General features: G+C 41.9%; 2 protein-coding genes across 6 annotated transcripts; one reads left to right on the plus strand and one right to left on the minus strand.

Moving 5' to 3' along the window:
- Window positions 1-280: 280 nt before the first annotated feature.
- Window positions 281-10111, minus strand: LOC109470712 (PAB-dependent poly(A)-specific ribonuclease subunit PAN3-like). Of its 5 annotated transcripts, none has more exons than XM_019769768.1 (17): window positions 9956-10111; window positions 8946-9035; window positions 8395-8461; window positions 8201-8274; window positions 7767-7935; window positions 6990-7165; window positions 6290-6463; window positions 5916-5973; window positions 4944-5102; window positions 4386-4502; window positions 3635-3763; window positions 3013-3172; window positions 2585-2672; window positions 2046-2185; window positions 1334-1463; window positions 930-994; window positions 281-530 (listed from the first exon to the last, which is right to left on the minus strand). In XM_019769768.1, the coding sequence occupies exons 2-17, from the start codon at window positions 9003-9005 to the stop codon at window positions 296-298; spliced, it is 2001 nt and encodes a 666-aa protein (XP_019625327.1). In that variant the 5' UTR covers window positions 9006-9035; window positions 9956-10111; the 3' UTR covers window positions 281-295. The 5 variants fall into 5 exon arrangements, with proteins under 5 accessions (XP_019625327.1, XP_019625328.1, XP_019625329.1 ...); XM_019769769.1 differs by having other exon boundaries at window positions 3653-3763; window positions 9956-10083; XM_019769770.1 differs by lacking the exons at window positions 7767-7935; window positions 8201-8274; window positions 8395-8461; window positions 8946-9035; window positions 9956-10111 and adding an exon at window positions 7644-7743.
- Window positions 10112-10365: 254 nt separating this feature from the next.
- Window positions 10366-22377, plus strand: LOC109470532 (transmembrane protein 237A-like). Its single transcript, XM_019769498.1, has 18 exons — window positions 10366-10380; window positions 11000-11040; window positions 11221-11240; window positions 11408-11452; window positions 11763-11948; window positions 12604-12648; window positions 17294-17395; window positions 17615-17717; window positions 18068-18114; window positions 18292-18420; window positions 18959-19065; window positions 19412-19501; window positions 19635-19837; window positions 20076-20186; window positions 20577-20653; window positions 21059-21197; window positions 21718-21839; window positions 22293-22377. The coding sequence occupies exons 1-18, from the start codon at window positions 10366-10368 to the stop codon at window positions 22358-22360; spliced, it is 1650 nt and encodes a 549-aa protein (XP_019625057.1). The 3' UTR covers window positions 22361-22377.
- Window positions 22378-22382: the final 5 nt, after the last annotated feature.

Consider the following 22382-nt stretch of genomic DNA (forward strand, 5'->3'; position numbering starts at 1 on the left):
CTGGAACAAGAAAGCACAGGTTTCAGACTACCAAGAAGTGTTTTGGGTACCCCAGGCTATGAATGATGTACTGGCAAAAGTATATGATGGAGATTGCGTATACAAGCTTGTTGAATGTGAAAACAGACTTACGCCGGGAAGAGTTTGGGTATCCATGAATGTATTAGAACTGACATGAACCACATACGAGCTCCCACTCTTGCCCTTTGTATGTTTTTGAACCATGCATATGTAAAAATATGTGTAGATTTATTAGGACTTTATATCATATGTAAACTCTATCTTGCCTCTTCCCTCATGACTTCAGTGAAAAGCGGCTTGCAGGCTGATTTGAGCTTCTCATGAATAAAGAATTGTTCAAACTAACAAACAAACAAACAAACAAACGTACCTTGTTTAAGCACTGCACGACGTGGGCCATGTCTATCCACGGCTCGCCTGACTCGGTGACCTGGTGGAACAGGTAATCCCTGAACAGCTTCAGCAGGTACCTGTCTCCTGTCTCTGACCAGTCCGAGTCAAGACCCAGCCTAACACACAAACACACAAGAGGAAGGGATATACATGTCCATGTATTTATGTACAAGTAAAGGGCTAGGCATCTTTGACGCTAGACTAAGGAAACTGTCGCATTCATTTTGTATCTCAACTTCTCTGCTCCGATATTTACATTATCCCAGAACCTCGTATGTATATTCAATCACGGTACCTTCTGGAGGCACTACGTAAACCTTGTTTCTAAAAGGTACAGTAGCTGTCTGTATGTTAGGATATAGGTACTGTATATAGTTTGTGTTGTATGGATTCTCCTTCTTTCGAGACGGAAGGTTGCCTACTACAACTACAACATTCTTGTTGTTGCATGCAAGGATGTATGTGTGTATATGGGCAAGGTGCCTGACTTAAAGGAATAAATAAAATAAAATTACCCTGGCCTGTCATTGATGATGCCCAGTTTGCACAATAGCCGGAACAGACGCCCGTTCTCTACCTCCTGTAAACACAATGACAGAATGCTAAACTCCAATCTTCTGAATTATCTTATTAGAAATGGTGAATACAAAACATGGAATGGTATTTCAAATGCCAAGGTGTACCTAAATATAGTAACGGCCAGTAATTTGCATACACTTTCATAATAAACATTCAACAAATATGAGCACTTAAAAATGCTGAAGCGGCAAACCTAAGCCAGTTCTGCCTCAATGACGTCACTGTTATTTAATCATCAATGAAAAAAGTTGAAGTTTGGGTCATTGACCTTATTGGTTTGGAGAAGAGGAAGAGGAACAGGAAACAGAGAAAAAACAAACGAAATGCTAAAGAGGCCAACCTTAGCCAGTTCAGCCTCGATGACGTCACACCGCATGTGTGCCGCGTCCAGCTGTGTGTAGAACCGAGCGCCGATCATCGGCATAATGTCATTCACACTCTTCGGCCTCCCCTGATTGGTCAGCAGATAGCTACAGAAAACAAACATCCATTTTAGGGAAAAAAAACAAGAAATCATAGATTTCAAAATCCCTTGAAGCAGATATGGTTTGGGTTAATATTATGGAATGCCTTATGGATTATTACTCATATGATTGTATGACAAAACTTACTCTGCTATCAATTACACCATGATTACACAGTACACATTCCTGTTTACCACAATCTAACACAAAAGGCACAACCCTGTCAATCAACTGAAACCCAATCTAAACCCATGCTTGTATGACTTAGCTCAGCATTCTTCTAACTCTGGAACCCAAACATACAAACAGTGCCGCCCAAAACAATACTTCTGTCCCTGATGTAAAAATCATACAGAAGTGGTTCAATGCCTCATGTTACAACATGATTATGGATCTATCATTGCACATTTTGTTGCAACTATAACAATGCCAAGTACTTAAAATAACATTTTGATCTTTTCATGTTTGCTGTTCAAATGGTATATGCTTAATATAGATTTACACAACAATATACAGTACTAAAAATACACCTTGTACTTTTTCTGTTCAAAGTTTAACTTTTATAACAGAAACAAGGCTAGTTCTCACAGTATGAGATTTTTCAGGTCGCTGGAGTAGTTCAGGGTGACCAGCTCCATGGCCTTTTGCAGAAACTCCCTCTGGATGCCGGCCACGGAATTGCAGGCCAGAGCCAGCACCACTTTGCCCAGGGACAACAGGTCCTCTTGCTGAAGTGGAAAAAAAAAGTCACAAAAATTCTCTTATATGCCTAAATACTGTCCTTAGCATTTGTGCAAAACATACTTCTTCACAGTAAGTGATCCTTAAAATCCAATAGAAGATAAAATACATATTTTAGTCTTTTTGTCTTTGAAAACAATGCAATTTTAATACAATTTCAGGGCAACAAAAGAAGAAAAATTCGGGATGAGGAAATCTGTCTGATATTGACATTTACTGCCATTTCTTAGCACATTTTTCGTGATCATTTCATACTATAAGTGTTTGAAAAAGCTCCTATAACCAAGTGAGGAGTCCCTTTATTTTTGAAAATTCAGTTTTACTGCCCTGAAATTACTTTGGGTGCCCTTAAAGGCAAAATTAGGAGCTGAAAAAGTCTCTTTTACCTGAAACTGTGGAATGAGAGCCATAGGATTGCTCTGGTTGACGTCAAATGTCAGCACATCAAAAATGCCAACGCAGTTCACACGTAACCTGCAAAGAGAATCAGCAATCGACACAGAAAACCGTCATACTTGATATACAAGATATGTGAAATTATGTAGTTATCCAGATATATAGTTCAGTTTATAGACTATGTTAAGCCTTGATCCACTGTTCATTGTGCCTGTTGAATAGAGTCAATAAACCTGTAAATACTGAACATAAAGTCTGTCTTCCCTGTCAGTGAAAGACTAACTCTTCAGTGTATTGAGACTGTATTGTATGATTATGTGGAAAATATCCATTGAATTACATCATATATATATCCATTGAATATACCACAATTACACAGTACACATTCTGGTTCACTTTGAATTCACTCGTTCCTGACCTTGACTTCCCAGTAATGAGGATCTTGGTGGGGTCCATGACACGACAGGCGAGGCCGGCAGCGTGGATGGTCCTGAGCGCTGAGCTGAGCTGCACCACGTAACACCAGATCAGGCTCTCTGGGAGCAGGCCTGCGTGCTGACGGGGGCCGTTCACCATTCCTGGAGGACAAGAATCAGAGATTTAAGACAACCAGGAAATGACAGGATATTGGAGATTTCTCTTACACATTCAGTAATGTCTCTCACCTTATTGTTTCCATGCCTGTAAGAAGCTCTCAGGATAGGCAACAGAACATAAGCAGGTGAGAGTCTTACTAGTACAGTGTAAAAGAAAGCTGTGTGAATGTACTGGAACTGTATTTTATGATCATGGGGAAATACCGAAAAAGAATTACATGTACTTCATAGAGTGGATTACTACTTATACAGTTGCAATACAAAACTTATTCCCATATTACACCATGGTTTATGATTACACAGTTATTGTACACATTCCTAGCACTCCCATACTACATCCTACCACCCAGGGCATACTGGGCCAAACAGGTCAAAGTTGCTCCAACGACTTCTACCAACAAAGATAAATTTTCAAAATAAACTTCACAGATTGTTTGAGCGTACCTGGCTTGGTTTTGTTACCTTTGCCAGCGGCCGCCCCCTCAAAGAAGTCCTTGTTCTGTTGTGGGTTGTTGAAGTGGTGAGCCATGAGAGTTTCTGCTCCAGGGTGGTAGTCATGGACAAACACCAGGGCTGGGGGAACAGGGAATTAGATTAGAGAGTTTTTGTGAATGTTTGGAGTTTTTGTGAATGTAATGAAACTGTGTACATGTGAAGTGGTGGGCCATGAGAGTCTCTGCTCCAGGGTGGTAGTCATGGACAAACACCAGGGCTGGAATAACAGGAATCAGAGATTTCAGACTTTTTGGAAGTGTTCTGTGGGTTTTGTGAATGCAATGGGACTGTATTGTATGATCATGGGGGAATACCTGATTGAATTACAGTACATCATAGAATGTATTACTAATCATACTAAACTCATAATCTGGTATGAGACAAAGATGTATGTTTCATACCATGATTAAACAGTACATATTCGTATGGGGCCAACCAAGGGCATGCTGGGCCACAACCCTGTCAATCAACTGAAACCGAATTTCCACCCACTCACTTCCAATCCCACTAGAGGACAAGATACATAGAAATCCCGTAAATCAGCACCACCCAAAGCAATACTTCCGTCCTAGAAGTACTAAAATGAAATCTGATGAAGTGAGGACAAGATACATACAAGCTCTAACCCTAACCCAAGACAATACATATTTCCGTCCCAGCAATACTATACCAATACTGCCCTCAGGTGAAGTGAACTCACAGTGTTCTCCAAACGCCTTGGTGGTGAAGACCTCCCTCAGCTGCACGATGTTGGAATGTTGGATCTTCTTCCACATGTCGGTGAACAGCATGCACTTCGAGTTCACCATGTGGAAACCTGGGGGACAGAAAATACCCTGTTATAACTGCGAAAACATTCTTTTGCCTCATACCACCAAATAAACCCATAGCAAAAGTACATGCGTTTAGAGTTAAGAGAACCATTTGAATATGCAGGTAAAATAGGGACTGTGTGTGTGGGCTAGTTCTGATGTCTTAACCTGCACCAGCCCATATAGATGGATGTGGATTTCAATAATTGGTGCAAGCAACTATTAAATACAAAAGAAATACAATGGCAATGGTTTCTGAATAGTTTAGTATGATCCATACTTCCTATATTCTGAGACTGTCACAGGTAATTTTCAATGCTATCCGCACTGGTACAGATAACTAAAGAAAAGGCTTTTGATCTCTTATAGTGTCGTACCATGTATTCTGGTAAGGCAGTAGGCCATGATACTGATAGTGAGTCGTATTTAAGAGAATAGCATTGTACCATGTATTCTGGTAAGGCAGTAGGCCATGGCATCCTTGGCACTGATGCTCTTGTAGCAGGATGTGATGAACCCAAAGGTGCTTGACCTGTGTTTGGGGTCGCGAGGTACCGGCTCCAGCGGGTACAGGGTGTGGTAGTTATCTACCTCACTGGGAATGTCTAAAGAACAGGGGGAAAAGTTCAACATTTAGATGTGTAAAGTTTAGGCATAACAGGCTGTTCAGTGTAATATAGCCAGTTCCCACCACCCATGTGCTTGTGAAGCTAGTTATATGTTTGGGGTAGCACAGAACTGGCTCCAGCGGGTACAGGGTGTGGTAGTTATCTACCTCACTGGGAATGTCTAAAGAACAATGGGAAAATTCAATGTATACTGTTAGATGTGCAAAGTTTAGGTATAACAGGTTGTTTCGTGTTATACCGGCTATACAGATACAGAAGCTGGTGTGTTACGCCGAAGGGTGGTTATACCGGCTATGCAGATACAGAAGCTGGTGTGCTGGTGTGTTACGCCGAAGGGCAGTTACACTGGCTATACAGATACAGAAGCTGGTGTGTTACGCTGAAGGGTGGTTATACCGGCTATACAGTATACAGATATGGATGCCCAAAACATTAAATGACATCTGATTTAGTGACCTGTCAATGGAAAAATTTCAATCTGTATTTAAAACAGGTGATTGTATAGAAAAAACATTCAAGTGTCAACAACAAGAAATCAGAGTTTCAAAAAGTATTTTACTGCAATTCACTTTATGTTTACGGTAGCAAAAGTTCACAGTCTGAGAAAAATGGACATGTTCATGGAACTATATACATGTATTCACGGTGGTGACAGGTGCAGGAAAAAAAGTCCAGGAATTACTTGTTAACTGTAATCATACGTTCATGGTACAGAAGTGACAGTGAAAACAGTGAACATAAAAGTACAGTCAAAAAATCTGGAATTACAGTTATCAGTAAGTTTCTGACCTGGGTGTTGAACTGGATCAATCTGGGCAGCCAGTAGGTACTGTCTCCGCAGGGTGTCCTGGGACAGAGAGCTCAGGGTTACAGACAGCTAAAGGAAATGCATACCTTCACACAGTCTAGCCTAACAAACTCTAGCCTTTCTTACTCAAACACATTTTGCATTCATATAATAAGTACAATGTATATGGTGACCAGCCTCTCCAACAGATGTAACCCAGCACCACAGGGTGTCTGCTACAGCACCAGTTACCAGTGGTGAAGCCTGGTCCTGTTCATTGAACTTTATATGCTTGGAGAAGAAGAACCAGAGAAAAACCTGGGACACAAGTATAGAATTACATAAGGTAAACATAAAAACAAATAGACAAACGTACCAGGCGTAGCTCGTCCTGCATGAAGAAGGACGGCTGGTTGGCCTTGGGCTTCATCAGCGCCGTGTGGGGCAGGTGGAACAGGTGACCGCCTGGGAGCAGCGCAGCCGGCAGCGGACTGTGTCTCGCGTGCTGCGATCCCGCCGTGTAGAAGTACGTCGTACCGCCAAAATCGTGCTGAAAGGTTCAAAACAGCACACTGTAAACAACTCATAAACAAACAAACAACGAAGGGTGATGGGCCCTAATGCATATGGCTCTTGACACTGAACAAGACTATTTCTTGAGAGGGGTGAAGGACGCCATATACATCAGGGCCCATCACCCTACATTGAACCACGACGGGGGCCAACATTGTCTACCAGATACTTTGACCCAGTGTTGACGTCAAACTTTAAAGAAGCCACGTGACAAGCCTCACTGGGTCAGTCTACTGAGGAAGACCAGAGTGACTGGTCGAAAGCTCTTTTTTGTGTTGGACCAAAAGTTTTAACTTTAAACATGTACGTAACTACCAACACAAATGAACTTTCATGATAGCATCACTTCCGTCTGGGATTAAAAAAAATCTGGTGCAATATCTACCATGGCCGGTGCGGTGGATGCCGGTCCCATGGCTTCTTCTTACAAAACAAAATACAAACTCCCCTAAACCAGCAATACTTCTGGAACTTAAAAAAACAAACTTTTGAGCTCTACCCACCATGGCGGGTGCGGTGGATGCGGGTCCCATGGCCTGCTGCTGCATGGAGCCTCCAGGTGTGCTGGTCTGGCCCGGGATGAAGTCGTAACTACCAGAGTACGGAGGTTTGCGCCGGTTCGCTCCTGGAGAGCTCAGGGGCGACCCGAGAGGTGACGCACCCGCAGACAGGGAAGCACCTGTGTTGGGGTTAAATTCAGAAAGTAAACATTAGGCCGTAGCAAACAGGGCCACCACAAATATCTTACCATCTATGGTCATATTTCTTTTCCTGGTATAGTTCAAACCAAGATGAGAGCCTACAAGTACATGTACTTAACTTGATGATTAAGGCTTTAGGATACGTTGATTGCACAACTGCCAGACACAGCTGCCAGACTCAGCGAACAACCTGCTGCAGTACCAATTGTACTCACCGGAGGGCACTGAAGATAAGATACTGCAGTACCAATTGTACTCACAAGAAGGCACTGAAGATAAGATACTGCAGTACCAATTGTACCCACCAGAAGGTACTGCCACACCAGCAGCAGGCATGTGTGAATGAGATGCTGCAGTACCAGTTCTACTCACCGGAGGGCACTGCTGCTCCAGCAGCAAGCGTGTGAGGCTGTGCAGTGAACAGCCAAGAGATACTGCAGTACCAGTGTTACTCACCGGAGGGCACTGCTGCTCCAGCAGCAGGCGTGTGAGGCTGTGCAGTGAACAGCATGGTGGACAGCGAGGGGCTGGACATGCTCACGTCCAAACCTGTCAAACTGCTGTACCAGTGTTACTCACCAGAGGGCACTGCTGCACCAGCAGCAGGTGTGTGAGGCTGTGCAGTGAACAGCATGGTGGACAGCGAGGGGCTGGACATGCTGACGCCCAGTCCTGTCATCGATGGCACTGAGCTCGCCGCTGACATCCTGTTCCCAGGGATGAACTCATGCGCGTCCACTCCCTTAATCTGGAACAAAGGGATTAAAACAGATTTAACCCTAACTCATGTGCGTCCACTCCCTTAATTTGGAACAAATGGATTAAAACAGGGGTCACAACCCTGTCAATCAATTGAAACCTAATCTCTGCCCACTCACTTTGCTGCCCAGGACAAGAGATACATACAAACTCTTTAGTGCCGCCTAGTGTCACCCAAAACAATACTTCCAACATTTGAAAGATGCTACATAAGAAAAATACATGACACAGACAACAGTATAATGTTCTGTTACCTTGCCACCTTTGTTTGGAGAGATTGAGAGAGAGGAGAAGTTGTTCAATACGGCTGGAGCTTCCTGGGGAGGTGCTAGGGAGACAAAATAACACTTCAATAAGTCAGGAAATGTAACAGTTCAGAATGCTGGATGACTTGTTTCTTTGCTTGTTTCAGGTAATCAACTACTATGCAATGCAAACATATTCTTACCTTGTCCTTCTGCAGGAAAAAATGGCCTGGCATTTGGTACAGCCCCATTTTGACTGTTGTTGGAATTCTGGAAAAAATTAAGATTTCATACCTCCATGAAATACCTACAATTTTGGTGAATGTCTTGTCTTTTATTAATTGTGAATTGCCTGAATTACATCATGGTTAACATGATTACAAAGTACACATTCCTGACAACCTTATGCCACATCCTACCAGGTCACAACCCTGTCAATCAACCAAAACCAAATCTCTGCCTACCCACTTGAGTAACAAAACAATTGTACATATATAAATTCCCTCTGAATCAGTGCTGTAGCCTCTACCAGGCACCACAGATTGCTGGAAAAATAGTAGAAATTGGCCAAAATAAAGGAAATGGTATATCAGAGAAGTTAGCTGGCCAGAGCCTCTGAGAGAGTTAATTTATTCCCTTTATTTTGGCCAATTTGTAGTATTTTTCCAGCGATCCGCGGTACCTGGTACTGGTGGAGGCTACCAGTGCTGCGCCTAACGATACATGTACCTCTGTTCTGGAGGTAAATACTGACCATATGGTTATCCATGGTTTGGGGCACGTCCCCTCCTCCACCACTGTCAGTGTGATACATAGAGGAGCGCTGCGAACACGTGAAAACGCTCTGTGGACAAACAAACAAAAACATGAACGTTACGATCGTTACCTCTTAAATCATAACATCCAAGTAACTCTCACCACTGGTTGCAATTGTACATGGCATTCCCTTTTTTTTTGCCAATTGCAACCTACAGCTACTCGTTCAGTAGAGGCATTATCATTGGATAGCTTTAAACAATGTTTAGACTTAGACTAAGTTATATCGATGTTCAAGGTTTAGGTGTAACAAGTCGTTCGGTGTAATAATGTAGCCAGCTGCCGCTGTGCCGCGTGCCTGCGAAGCTGGTGTGTTACGCCAAAGTGCGGTTATACCGGCTATATAAATACAGAAGCTGGTGTGTTACGCCGAAGGGGGTTATACCGGCCATACAGATACAGATACAGGTTCATTTAGTACTAGGTGTTTTCTCTTTGAAAAAGCTATGCTACATAACTTAGAAATCATGAATGGGACCTTTAAAACATTTAAGGTTTAAACTTGGGGCTGTATAAACCATACTGTAGTACATACTTGCAAGCAAGCAAGACTTAAATAGTTTATGGATAATACAGTACACTTAAGACCAACAGCCACTACAAATCGATCTCGCAAATTATGGCCACAACTTTAAAACCGTATGGATCGAAATAAGATCAAATTTAAAACGTTTAGACCCTATATTTTTCCTTACAGATCAGTTAAGTGAAACACCACAACAAAGTTAAGTTTTCTTACGACAATCTGAGAGTTACTAACGTAATTTTTCATAGTAATCGTTAGACAGAAAACCTGGCCGATCAGAAAAGGCTGGCGATTGCCAAGTTTCTACGAAAAAAAATCGCGATCAGTGTGCGCCCCCCTCCCCCACACAAACAAAAGTGCTTCAGTTCATCGAATGTGGTTCTAGTAAACTTCCCATAAGGACATCTCTTTACAATACTTACATGACCTTCTGGTCATCACGAATGATCCGTCGTAGTCCTGGGCTTCAGAAGGAAGAGATCTTGACCGAAAAAAACACTCCCTTCCTGCTTATAATTGAACCACAACAACAACAACCTGAGAACTAAAACCACAACCACCTTCTTGTCTCTGGTGGGAGGTTCCTAAAGAGTTTATCACCATCACATTTCTTAATCTTTAAACGATATAGATCGCTTATCTTTTGGTATATAGTGAAAAATACTTTTGATTCTTATTTAATATACGAATTCAAAGTTTGCGACTGAAATATATCCCTATCTATTGCAGCAAAATGATGATTGAAACAAATTTTCAGTATACTGAAACCCTACATTACAGCCCACAGATTTCACATCTCGCGAGAACTTCCGTGATGTCATTGAAATTCAAAATGGCCGCCCATCAGGTGAGATGAAATATTTGGTGAATTTGTGTCAAGGCTGTTGACAAGATTTCTCAAACAAACGTCACGTTTTACACGTAGGTCGCTAGGGCCGACATTCTGAACACCAGATCTAGCTTTGACTTGCAAATTTATTGTTTATAAAGCTGTCAGTTACTGTATAAACGCATGAAATTAGAGTGATCTCGAAAAAAATTATATGATGAGGAGTGAAACTGTTGATTTTTGTTGACTGGACCACCAAAATATTTATGTTTTGATTCCGTAGTCATATCATACATTAACAAAGCTACTTTGTTATTGAACAGATTGTTTTCAGTGCTGATGTTTCATATCGGGTTGTTATGCTGATCCTGACTACACATGTTGACAAGGTTCAAATTTGACAGGAGGAGGAGTTTTGAATAAATTATGAGTCATTCAGGGGCATTGTCATTAGATAGCTTTAAACAATTTCTAGAGTTAGAAGTTCAAGGGTTAGGTGTAACAAGTCGATCGGTGTAAGGTAGCCAGCTGCCGCCGCGCCCCGTGCCTACGAAGCTGGTGTGTTACTGTTACGCCGAAGGAAGGTTAAACTGGCTATACAGATACAGATTTATGATTTCTATCCCATTCTTTATAGGGACTCCCTCCAAGAAACCTTCCTCCTCTCCCCGGACCGAGGTAAGTTTCCAATGGTTTTAGGGATCAGAAATATAGAGGTTTTTCGTTGACATCACACTAGTAAAAATCATTACATGTGTGTATATGAATTACTTGGACTTTGAATGTAATGTTGAATATTGAAATATCATAATTGCGACTGACTTATAATATTCTTTTTCATTCTCTTGCATCGGACAGCACAATCACTGAAGGACCAGGTAAGGGTATAACTACTTCAATATACACATGTATTGCCCTTCTTACTGGTTGATGTTTTGATTTAATTAATCTACTTTTGCATGTTATTTTTTTGGTTCTCATTTCATTTTCTATTGCACATGTACACGTATATTTACTAATATTCTTTCTTTTTTCATTCACATAGATCTGTTGGCAACCACCTCCAAGAAAAAGAAAAGATTGTCAGCAGGTTAGAAAAATGCACTTGGTCACATTGTCTTTCACATGCCGACACGCATAAAGTTTTCTGGCACGCAAGGAAGTTATGTCAATCGGGTATTTCCCCATTGCAATTCCAACACATTTGCAAAAACCCTAAACACTTCCTGGAATTCTAGATTCTGCAATTTCTTGTAGATATTTTTTCCATTTCCCAATTTTGTTTTATAAATAAGTTTACGCCCCAGGGCTAAGAAAGACATGGGAACAATAACTAGTAGAAGAAATTGTCTAAAACTATGTCTGCAGAGTTTTATAACCTCTTTAATTGTTTTCCCTAGGAATAACCGGCAGTGACTCCCAGCTGTCCTCCTCTGCCCTGGCCTCTCGAGGTGGAGTAGACGGGGTGGAGGACGGGGCGTCGGCGAACGGGAGCGTCGACAACGTGTGGGAGCCTCAGCAGGACAGACAAGAGAGGAAGGCCAGGCAGAGGAAGAAGAGACAGTCCAGGAATGTGGAGGAGGAAGGTGATTAACTGTCAATCAATTATCGGTTCAACCAATGAGAGAATGGGAGTTATCAGTTTGACCAGTGGGAAAATTAGCCTGGTTACCAAATCTATTATACTATTTATAGCTCCCGAGTCCTACATCCTATCCGCAAATAGAGAGAGGCTGTAGGACTTGGGAGCTATAATATATAGGTTTGGTAATCAGGCTATGAGAAAATGGCAGTTAACAGTTTGACCAATGAAAGTGGCTGCCTGTCAAATACATGTATTTACATTGCAGAGCTCGAGACTACATGTATGTTGACTGTCAATCACAGTTATCAGTTCAACCAATGAGAGAATGGCAATTAATGGTTGGACCAATGAGAGAGCATGTCTGTCAAATACATGTATTTACATTTCCACTTTCAGGAACAAAGGAAGGAGACCGAAATTTAGACTTGCAAGTTGTAATCACAACAATTTCCCTTTAGCAGTTTTACACATGATCTTTAGTTATAGTAATGTATATGACTTTTAGTAAGTTGTAATGATTATGAGTCATTAAGTTAGAATAGAGCATTTAAGAAGCCACTGTCCCTGTGGCCTCAAACGCTATAGGACTCTAGTACTTTACCTTTAGGTATCCTCGAAGGCTTTGTGCTGAACTAAGGCTGTAAGTTTCCTTGCAGGTGCTGGCACTGACCTGTCAGAAAAGAGCAAGAGACAAAGCAAAGGTGAAGGAACTAACCATGCATGTGTACTTACCAATACTGCTAGCCTGGGTGCCAGTTTATAGCTTACCAGTGTTCCCTAGCCCAATGTTATATACAATCTCAGGGGCTGATTCTCCGGATCTCTGAGAGCCCCCATCCTCAGAACTACCAACAGAAGCTCAGGGTTCTTTATCACCTTGAAAATCAGTCCAACAGGAGCTCAGGATTCTCTGTCACCATGGAAACCATAGAATGGCATAGAATGGTTTCCATGGTAGAATAAGAAGAAGAAGAAGAAGAAATGGCATCCAGGCTAAACCTCCCTTCCTCAAGTCACTGTTACATGTACTAACAATTGTCCACAGATGCCTGCAGTATAGATACATGTACTAGTAGTGTACTGACCTCATCCTTTGTCAAAATATATAGATGTAGTGTATAGTACTGTTCTGACCAAGGCTAAAACACCCCTGCCTCATTCATTGTTACCCAGAACTAACACTTGTCCACAGATGCCTGCAGAACTTAATTAACCCACAAATAGTATAGATCATGTAGTGTACTAACTGACCCCATCCTTTGTCAAACCCCAGAAACATCCCTTAGACTTGATTGGAGAAAGCAATGTAAACATTGCTGTCAACTGTTGTTATACGTATGGTGTATGTGCATGTTTCTCCTAAGCTGCTTGCTTAAATCTTCTGACTCAGTCATTTATTATTTTATACTTAGATATCTGAGCTGAATCTTTAGTAAACTAGCTATTGCACCAGCCTAGATCTCTCTTCACTGAAGTTGATAAAGTATTCACTCACTGTGGGTTTAATTGTACTGCTTGTCCTCTGTTTCCACTTCTTTTCTTCCACCCTTCCTCACGCTTGCACAAAGCTTTGGATGATGATGAGGGGAAAGACAAGGTGGCGGTCTCTCCTCGGCAAAGGCGCAGGCACCACAGAGGTACTCTTCTCCGCACCTTCCCTTCTTATTCTGCCACTGCATGTACTTTTGTAGCCTGGAGTTGGTCCTATTATAGCTCCAGTTCACTCCTTTGTCCTTGATTGTTTTGTCAGAGGAAAGTTGTAACTGTTGATGTATGAAACAATTGTTTTGGGTAACGCTAGTTTTAGGGGGAGTTTGTATGTACATGTATCTCTTGATAGACATGGTTGAGACAGGGTTGGTACAGACATTATTATGTACTTTTATACACAAATCATGCATTAAGTCCTTAGGTTTGTTCCTCAACTCTTGGAATAAGTCTTCTTCATCTTCATTTTTCTATCTTCATTAATTTTCCTTCCAACTTACTTACGACATAGTTCCTTTCTATTCAGTGATTTTCTGTCCCCCCCCTCCCCCTTTTTGTACCCATGCTCCATTCTTGACAACAATTTAGGCAGGAGAGGTGAAAATGGCAGAAACCCAGCAACCTCGCCAAAATCCAAGCGTAACATTTCTCGCCAGGGTCAGTTCTGGAAGAACATTCATTTGGCATGTTCATTTTGTGGAAGATTACATACTCTTTAAAGCATGTTGAAGTGAATGATTTACAAAGTAGACTGTCCTGTACATTAGAAATAAGTAGAAGAAGTACAACTTTTGTCATGAAATTTGTAACCTGAACATACACAAACTTTTGGTAACAGTGAGGGTAACAGTTTACATCTTTCTCTTTCACAAAATAGCAAGTGACTTTGCACACTTTCTACACTGTTTACTTTCTATCTTCTCTATCTTTTTCCTACTTAACTGTCTCTTCTTGCTGTCCCTGTCTCCTGTGTACATTAAGGCATGACCACGTTCCTCACACAAACCAGTGAGAGTAGTGGAGTCACTCCCTCCCCTCGCACTGCCAGGAAGGCACAGATCAAGTGTAAGTTCAGCAGCAGCAGGAAAATTGATTTGTATAAGCCATGTATAGTGCTGTGTACCTAAATCCATGTTCACGTCGAGATTCAAGTCCAGAGGTTTAGGTTTTGGTCCGGACTTGTAAGTGCAGACTTAAACCCTTGTTTACTCTTAGAACAGAGTCTGTTATTGACTCAATCGTCTGCTCCCCCCTTGATGTTTACAAAGTTTTGTGCGATCTTAATGTTAACAAGGCCACAGGACCCGACGGCCTAGGAAATAGACTCTTAAAAAATGTTGCCCAGTCACTAGCCGCCCCTTTATCATCATTGTTTAACGTTTCACTACAGTACGGACATTTTCCAAAAATTTGGAAATGTTCGAATGTTGTGCCCGTGCACAAGAAAGGAGACAAGCAGATCAAGGAAAACTACAGACCCATATCCCTCCTATGTTGTGTGTCAAAGGTCTTTGAAAGAATAGTCCATAATCAACTGTCCTCATACTTCCACAGAAACAAGCTTCTCACTGACCGTAATGCCGGGTTCGCCTTGGGAGATTCCACCGTTAATTCATTGACCTATTTAGTCCACAAAATTCATCAAGCACTTGACCAAGGCCTCGAAACCCGTGCAGTTTTTCTTGACATATCTAAAGCTTTTGATAAGGTTTGGCATGGGGGATTAATCTTTAAGTTACGACAACTAGGAGTTACTGGGTCTCTCTTATCATGGATTGAATCCTACCTGAGCGATCGTAAACAGCGAGTTGTTATAAACGGGATGTGCTCTGAATGGCTCTCAATTGATGCAGGTGTTCCACAAGGGTCACTTCTCGGCCCGTTGCTCTTTCTTGTTTTTATAAATGACCTTGTTGACAACCTACGAACAGATTCCCGTCTTTTTGCTGATGACACCGCACTGTTAGAGATAATTATGGATCCCGTTGTCTCAGCGAACAGACTGAATCATGATCTCAGTGTAGTGTCAGACTGGTCAGACCAGTGGCTTGTAACATTCAATCCCGGCAAAACAGAACTGATGACTTTTTCCTCCAAAAGAAGAAAGGTTCTTCACCCACCACTATACTTTAGAGGTGTTCAGCTGACTGAAACCCCCTCTCACCAGCACCTTGGCTTACATCTCACTCCAAATTTATGATGGTCATTCCACGTGTCAACTCTGGTGACGAAAGCAATGAAGCGAGTTAACTTGTTGACAAGAATATCAAATTTTGTGCCACGGAAAACGCTTGAAATCTTGTACAAAGCCATGATACGTCCTTTACTTGAGTACGCCAATGTTGCCTGGTGTGGTGTTCTTATGAAGGATTCAGACCTCCTTGAGTCAGTCCAGGTGTCCGCTGCCCGGGCTTGCACAGGCGCAATGAGAGGGACGAATCACCACCGCATTCTATGTGACGTCGGTTGGGAAACACTTGCCAACAGACGCGAAAAGTTCAAACTTGTTCACTTTTATAAAATGGCCAATGGCTTAGTTCCCAAATATCTACAAGACTTGGTTCCCTCACTTATCCGTGATTCCACCCCTTATGGCCTGCGTACTGACCAGAATTATCTCCCTCTTACCATCAGAACTGAAAAGTACAAAAAAATCTTTCTTGCCTTCTGCTGTTTTCTCTTGGAACAAGTTACCCCAGACCGCCAAAGAATCCCCATCCATTCGTGCATTCAAAAATGAATTAGAGTCTTGCTTTGATAGCATGCCCAGACATCCCCACTACTCTCACGGCCACGGACACCATGTGACTCACCTTACCAGACTCAGGCTTGGTTTCAGCCAGCTGAACTACCACCTATTCCAGCATCACTGTATCAGTAGTCCCGAGTGCAAATGTGGGCATCCAAATGAGACACCAGAACACTATTTATTACACTGCAAATGTTATAATACTGAAAGGACCAAAATGTTGTTATCCATATCTTGCCTTCATCTTGAAAACATACTTCCTTCCGACCCACTCAACGTAAATGACGCCACATTATGTACTTTACTTCTTACAGGTAGCCCCAGCCTCCCTTACCCTACCAACTGCCGTATCTTTGATATTGTGTTTAACTATATCCACCACTCTGGAAGATTTGACCAATCTCAATAATGTTATGCTAGGTATTGGTGCGCCAGCCACTTTCATTTTATGTTAATGCTATACTTTATGTCATCTTTATGTTTACATTTGTATTATGTTTTATGAGCAGCGGATTTACATAAGCACAACAAGTGCTTCCTATCCAATGCTCAAAAATCCATGTGAATAAAATAAAAAATAAACCTAGGGCATATTAAAGATTACGGAAGAGACTCCTCAGTTAACTTTTCCCAAGGGAAAATGGGGCATCTTTACCGCAAAAGTTTGTAGCGAGCACTGCACTACCACGGTTTAGAACAAAAAGAGGAATGTGACATGATTTTTTTGTAAGTCCTGAACTACTTCCAGACGTTCAGTTTTTTTTTGGACTTGAACCTTAACATTTTTACCAAGTCCCTAACAAGTTCCAGCAAACCAGTACACAGCACTAGCCATGTATTAGCCATCTTAATAAATGCAATGCATCTTATTCAAGCCATGTGCATATTTCCATGGGCAAAATACTGGCAAAACATATTTGTATCACAAAAACCATGTTCACATCAAGTTAATACTCATGCATGAATCATGTCTCTTCTTTCACAGATTTACTTGTTAGTAGTTTTTCTTCCAGTGCATTACATGTGTATCTATGGAGGAGCTTACCTGGGATAATTTTGTGTTTAACTTTAAGCTACCAAATTTGACACACTGATATTCATCTTCTCAGCCGTCACAAAGTCTCCACGTGTGCGAAGGTCAGTGAGTGAGGAGGGGATCGATGAAATACCAGATTCTGGCAAGAAGCGCAGGAAACCCAAACCCAGACCTGGTACATTTATTTATCTACTTTTTTATTTATTTGTTTGTTTGTTTGCTTTGTTTGGGATACCATCTCATGCTGCCTGTACCAAGAAACAATATTTCCAAAAAAAATTTCACATTGAGGTTTTATTTTGTATCAGTCTTCACTGTTGAACTAACCATACTGTTACCTCATTAAATTTTTGTTAGTACAAGATATTGAATGCACATGTCAATGTTGTTCCAGAGGCAGAGGGGGAAGGTAGTGGAGAGGGGGAGGGGGAGGGAGGTGAGAAGGCCCGACCCCCACGCCCCCAGCCTGGGAAGAAGAAAAAGAAGAAAAATGCCAGGTACGAGAAGTGCCCACCTTGCATTGCTCCTTAATTTGTATGTATTTTGTAATATCATGAGCATTTGACTTTCTTGGTATTGAAGCATCTGTATCTGTATAGCCGGTACAATATAAACACCCCTCAGTGTAAGATACCAGCTCTGCAGGGGCACGGCACGGCGTCAGCTAGCTATAACGAGGGAAAAGTGAGGTTTTATGGTATTTTGAACTTGCAGTTGAAACAAGTCTGTAGTACTACATTGGAAATGCATATTTGTGGTGTCATGAATTTGTGGTGGCGAGGTCATTGCGAAAATAAAACACTGTGACACTGAAGTTTTGAAACTTACATTACTGTTTTAATTTCAGAACTGCCTTGAATTCAGCTGACGAGGCCTATCAAGCAGATGGGGAGGGTGTGTATGCTGCAAAATTTATTTAATTTTCTGTCACAATTGCATATTCTGCAGATAATACTTAGCAAGATGGAACATTTGCTTGTTTTCAGATATTAAGTCAACAAGTTGTTTTAATTAGCCGTATTGTAAAGAGAGGAAATGTTGACAGTTTTTTTTTTTTCACCATCTTTTCAGTTTCTGTAGACTTCATGGTGGCAGATGAGGACATCATTGTCGGTGACAAGACAACAGACGTGCAGAAACCCCACAAGGTGTCCTCCATGACCAGCACACCTGTAGGGCCACTCTTTGTGGAAACCAAAAGTATGTATACAGTGTTAGATACTGTGGTGTTGGATTACATAGATTATGTAGCAAGTGGCATGGAGAGGCTGGTCACCATATGTATGAATGTGTTGGAGTAAGAATAGACAGAGCAGTAGTTTATGAAATGAAGACTTAACTTTCCTTCCAACACTGGAATGAATTGGGACGTCCCCCATCTCTGTTCAGGGTAGGTTTGTGAGCTCTAATGTAGACTGCCTCCTTCACTCCTCTTGCAAAGCGGTAAGTCCCAATTCATTCCAGTGTTAGAAGAAAAGTTAATCTTTATTTTGTAATGTCTTATACCAACACAGATAAACTTTCATGCTACCGGTAAGAGCAGTAGTTTGTTGGGCTAGACCATGTGAAGGTGATCCTTGGTACCGTTCTAGTTTGTTGTTACGGATTTGGTTTGCACATGATTTGTGGCCAAAAAAAAAAATGAATGCCTGCCTTTTGTGTCATGTTATGTAGTTGTATACTGGACTGTTGAGCCTGAAATAAACAAATAAATAAACAACAATTATTATATCCACAGGTGGTTTCCGGGTGGAGCAGCGGAGACGGTTGTCACGGTTACAGGAGACAGATGAGGAGTATGCAGAACAGGACAAGGCTGACAGGACTACAGGAGAACTGGCACTGGTAACTAAACACTCCTGTTGTATCCAGCGCCGTTTCAGATACAGTTCTGCAACCATGCATGGTTCTGGATAGTCCACCTGTATCCAGAACTGTGCAAAACCTTCATTCTTGGATATGGTGTGACTATTCAGAATAATGCATGATCCTAACTCACTCAGACATAGAACTACATGTAGATTTAAAAAATTCTGGATACAGTATGCCCTCCTGTCTTTATCTACATCAGACAATGATTGCTTAACTCTTAAATAGACTCCGCACTCAATGCAACATTTTGGCTGTAAAACTGTAAATATTCAGTGTGATCTACTAGAAAAATAAATGAAATGAAATCTCTCCCCTGAAGTCGACTCATCGTGGGTTTAAGAAGTTTGCGCTGTTCTGCCACGGGCTGCTGGCAGGCTACTCGCTATGGCAATTAAATAAACAAATACATGTATGTCCCTTGAAGGGGTCCACCAAAAAAAAGGCTAGGATCGGCAGTTTTTCCTAGGGTCGGTCGGGAAACAGGAAACACAATTTTTTTTCCTAGACCTAAGGCTTATTCTCTTTTAATCCCTTCCTTACAGTCCACCCATCGCGGGTTTAAGAAGTTTGCGCTGTTCTGCCACGGGCTGCTGGCCGGCTATTCGCTGTGGCACTGCATCGTGGTGTTCCTGCTGACGGAGAAGGGTGACCTGAACTTCCTGCAGCAGTACAGTCGGCTGGCCCAGCCTGCACAGTCGCTGTTCTACCTCCTGCTGGCCATCTGTACTGTCTCTGTGTTTGACAGGTAATGTTGGATGTCCTATTGACCATTTGTACAGTCTCAGTCACTGCACTACATTATGTAGCAAGTGGCAGGACAGACTTGGAGAGGCTGAAACGAAGAATGTTTTTGAGTAATGTTCAGGACAGCACATGTGCTGTTCTACCTGCTACTGGCCATCTGTACTGTCTCTGTGTTTGACAGGTAAGGTCAGGACAGCGTAGATAGTGTTCAGGACAATAGCTATCCTACCTATATAGTAATGTCAGGACAGAAGACTTAACTTCCTGCAGCAGTACAGCCGGCTGGCCCAGCCTGCACAGTCGCTGTTCTACCTGCTGCTGGCTATCTGTACTGTCTCTGTGTTTGACAGGTAAGGTCAGCTAGGACAGCAGCTATCCCACCTAATTAGTAATGTCAGGATAGCACAGCTGCCATTCTACCTACTACTTAGCCTCTACCAGGCTTCAGAAGCGGCTGGAAAGAGTACAAATTGGCCAAATAGACAGATCGCATGCCAAGGGAGTTGGTTCCCTAAGGAGTACATTTGCTGTACATTTGTGCTTCTTCAGCTGACCAACTCCCCTGGCATGTCTATTTGGCCAATTTCTACTCTTTCCAGCCACTTCTGAAGCCTGGTACAGGCTACCTTATACTGATCAAATGTACTATCTCTGTGTCTGAAAGGTATTGCTATAGAGTTGAGAATGAATCTCTGGCCTTCTTCAGGAATGCTGACACATTTTTCTCTTTGTTTCCACAGCTATGACGTGGCCCGTCCCAACCGCAGATTCTTCCGCAGTCTTCTCACCCCACAGTCTGGAGCCATCTCAATTCTTGGTAGGTTTGGGTGACAATGAAATAGTGATCAAATAATAACTGATAACATAGAACTTATACATTTTGTTCTGTACAATGATAACTGTAATCTGAAGCCACTACAGAAATGATGATCAATTTGAGTTACAAGAAAGAAAAAGGAAAGGAAAAGGGATTGAAGAAAGAAGAAGGCAACTAATGATCATCTGTATTCTGTGTATCTGGTATAACCGCCCTTTGGCATAACACACCAGCTGTGCAGGGCACATCTAACTGTAAATGTTGTTAAAAGCTACAATGTATCTAGTAAGGGTGCCCCTACTGTACTTGGTAGAAGCGAGTTCCACTGTACAATAGTTGTACTAAAGCTGATTTTTAATGACAATAATTTTGATGTTACATGTAATTTTCTCTACTTTCCCTTAGTGTACCTGATCTCCATCATCTTCAGTGTGAGCATCGCCAGTATAGATGACAGAATCGGTCTGTTTGTGGAGCCTGCCCCCACCGTCCTGCCTTCTGATGTCAGCACTGTCACCGTGGCAACTACCAATCAGGACCTCTGGTGAGAATTCTGTTCTTACATGATTAGGTTTATCGTCACAGAAGGAGAACATATTGTTTTGCTCTGTTTCTTCTTCTCTTACAAACATTTAAGAGCAGTATTAACCGCCATCTCAGTAATATCGGACAGCGCCCTTGTGACAGCTGCTAAGCTGAGTCTGGCATTGCATAGATAAAAAAAAAACATGTATGGTCAATGACTTAGCTGGACCAGACGTCAGTCACCATGGTAACTGGTTCCATAGTATTAGTAGACACCCTGTGGTGTTGAATGACATTATGTAGCAAGTGGCAGGACATAGTTGGAGTGGCTGGTCAATGTGTTCAAGTAGGAATAAGCAGAGCAGTAGTTTGTTGAGCTAGACCATCTGAAGCAAAAGAGTATGCATCTACTATGCAAAAATAAGACAAGCATGTACTGTAACATTTACATGTAGTGTATGACCCAAAAAATGTACCATTTGGCATTTTACTCTTGAAATTAATCTTGTTGCCCTCTTGCCTTTCCTGGTTGTGTACAGGACGGACTCGGATGCAGCCAACAGACTGTACATCTGGAGGATCATTAACACCATGAGAGTGGGAGGGGCGATCCTGGGCTGGCTCATCGTGGCTCTCAACCCTACAGTAGACCACACCTCAGGTACATACATTTGTGTGTGCTTAAGTTTTTGTACCATAGATTAGGATACAAACAAGGTAGTCTTGTTGTTAGGATTTTGACTCTGAAGTTTCTGGGTTTCGAATCCCTGGCAGGCCAACTGTTGTGCCCTTAGGAAAGGCACATTACATTTACTTCTCTGCTGGACTCAGGCTAGAAGTACCTATTTTTGGTTATTGAAGTCCTCCAGCCACACATCAAGTACATTAAAGATCATACTGCAGTTACTAAAAAGAGTAGGAGTCTTTTCTGGTGTAAGTGGTTCAAACCTCACACATAGACATGATTGTATATCTCTTGCAAAGGGCATGTTTATCCTTTTTTTACCAAATTTAGTACCCATACTGAATTTCAGAAGATTCTACATCTTTGGTACTTGGAAGGAGTTAAGTTTTGCAGAGATGTCCTGAAATCATTTTTTCTTTTCTGTTTCAGAGCATCTTTATGATCCTGAGGACTCCCTTGTTGCAACTGAGATGGTCCCCAGGAATCCTGTCGCCTAGCAAAGCTGAACGGAATTGCAGC

This window comes from Branchiostoma belcheri, unplaced genomic scaffold (genome assembly GCF_001625305.1).
Source record: "Branchiostoma belcheri isolate BF01 breed outbred unplaced genomic scaffold, Haploidv18h27 scaffold23, whole genome shotgun sequence".
Classification (NCBI taxonomy): Eukaryota; Metazoa; Chordata; class Leptocardii; order Amphioxiformes; family Branchiostomatidae; genus Branchiostoma; species Branchiostoma belcheri.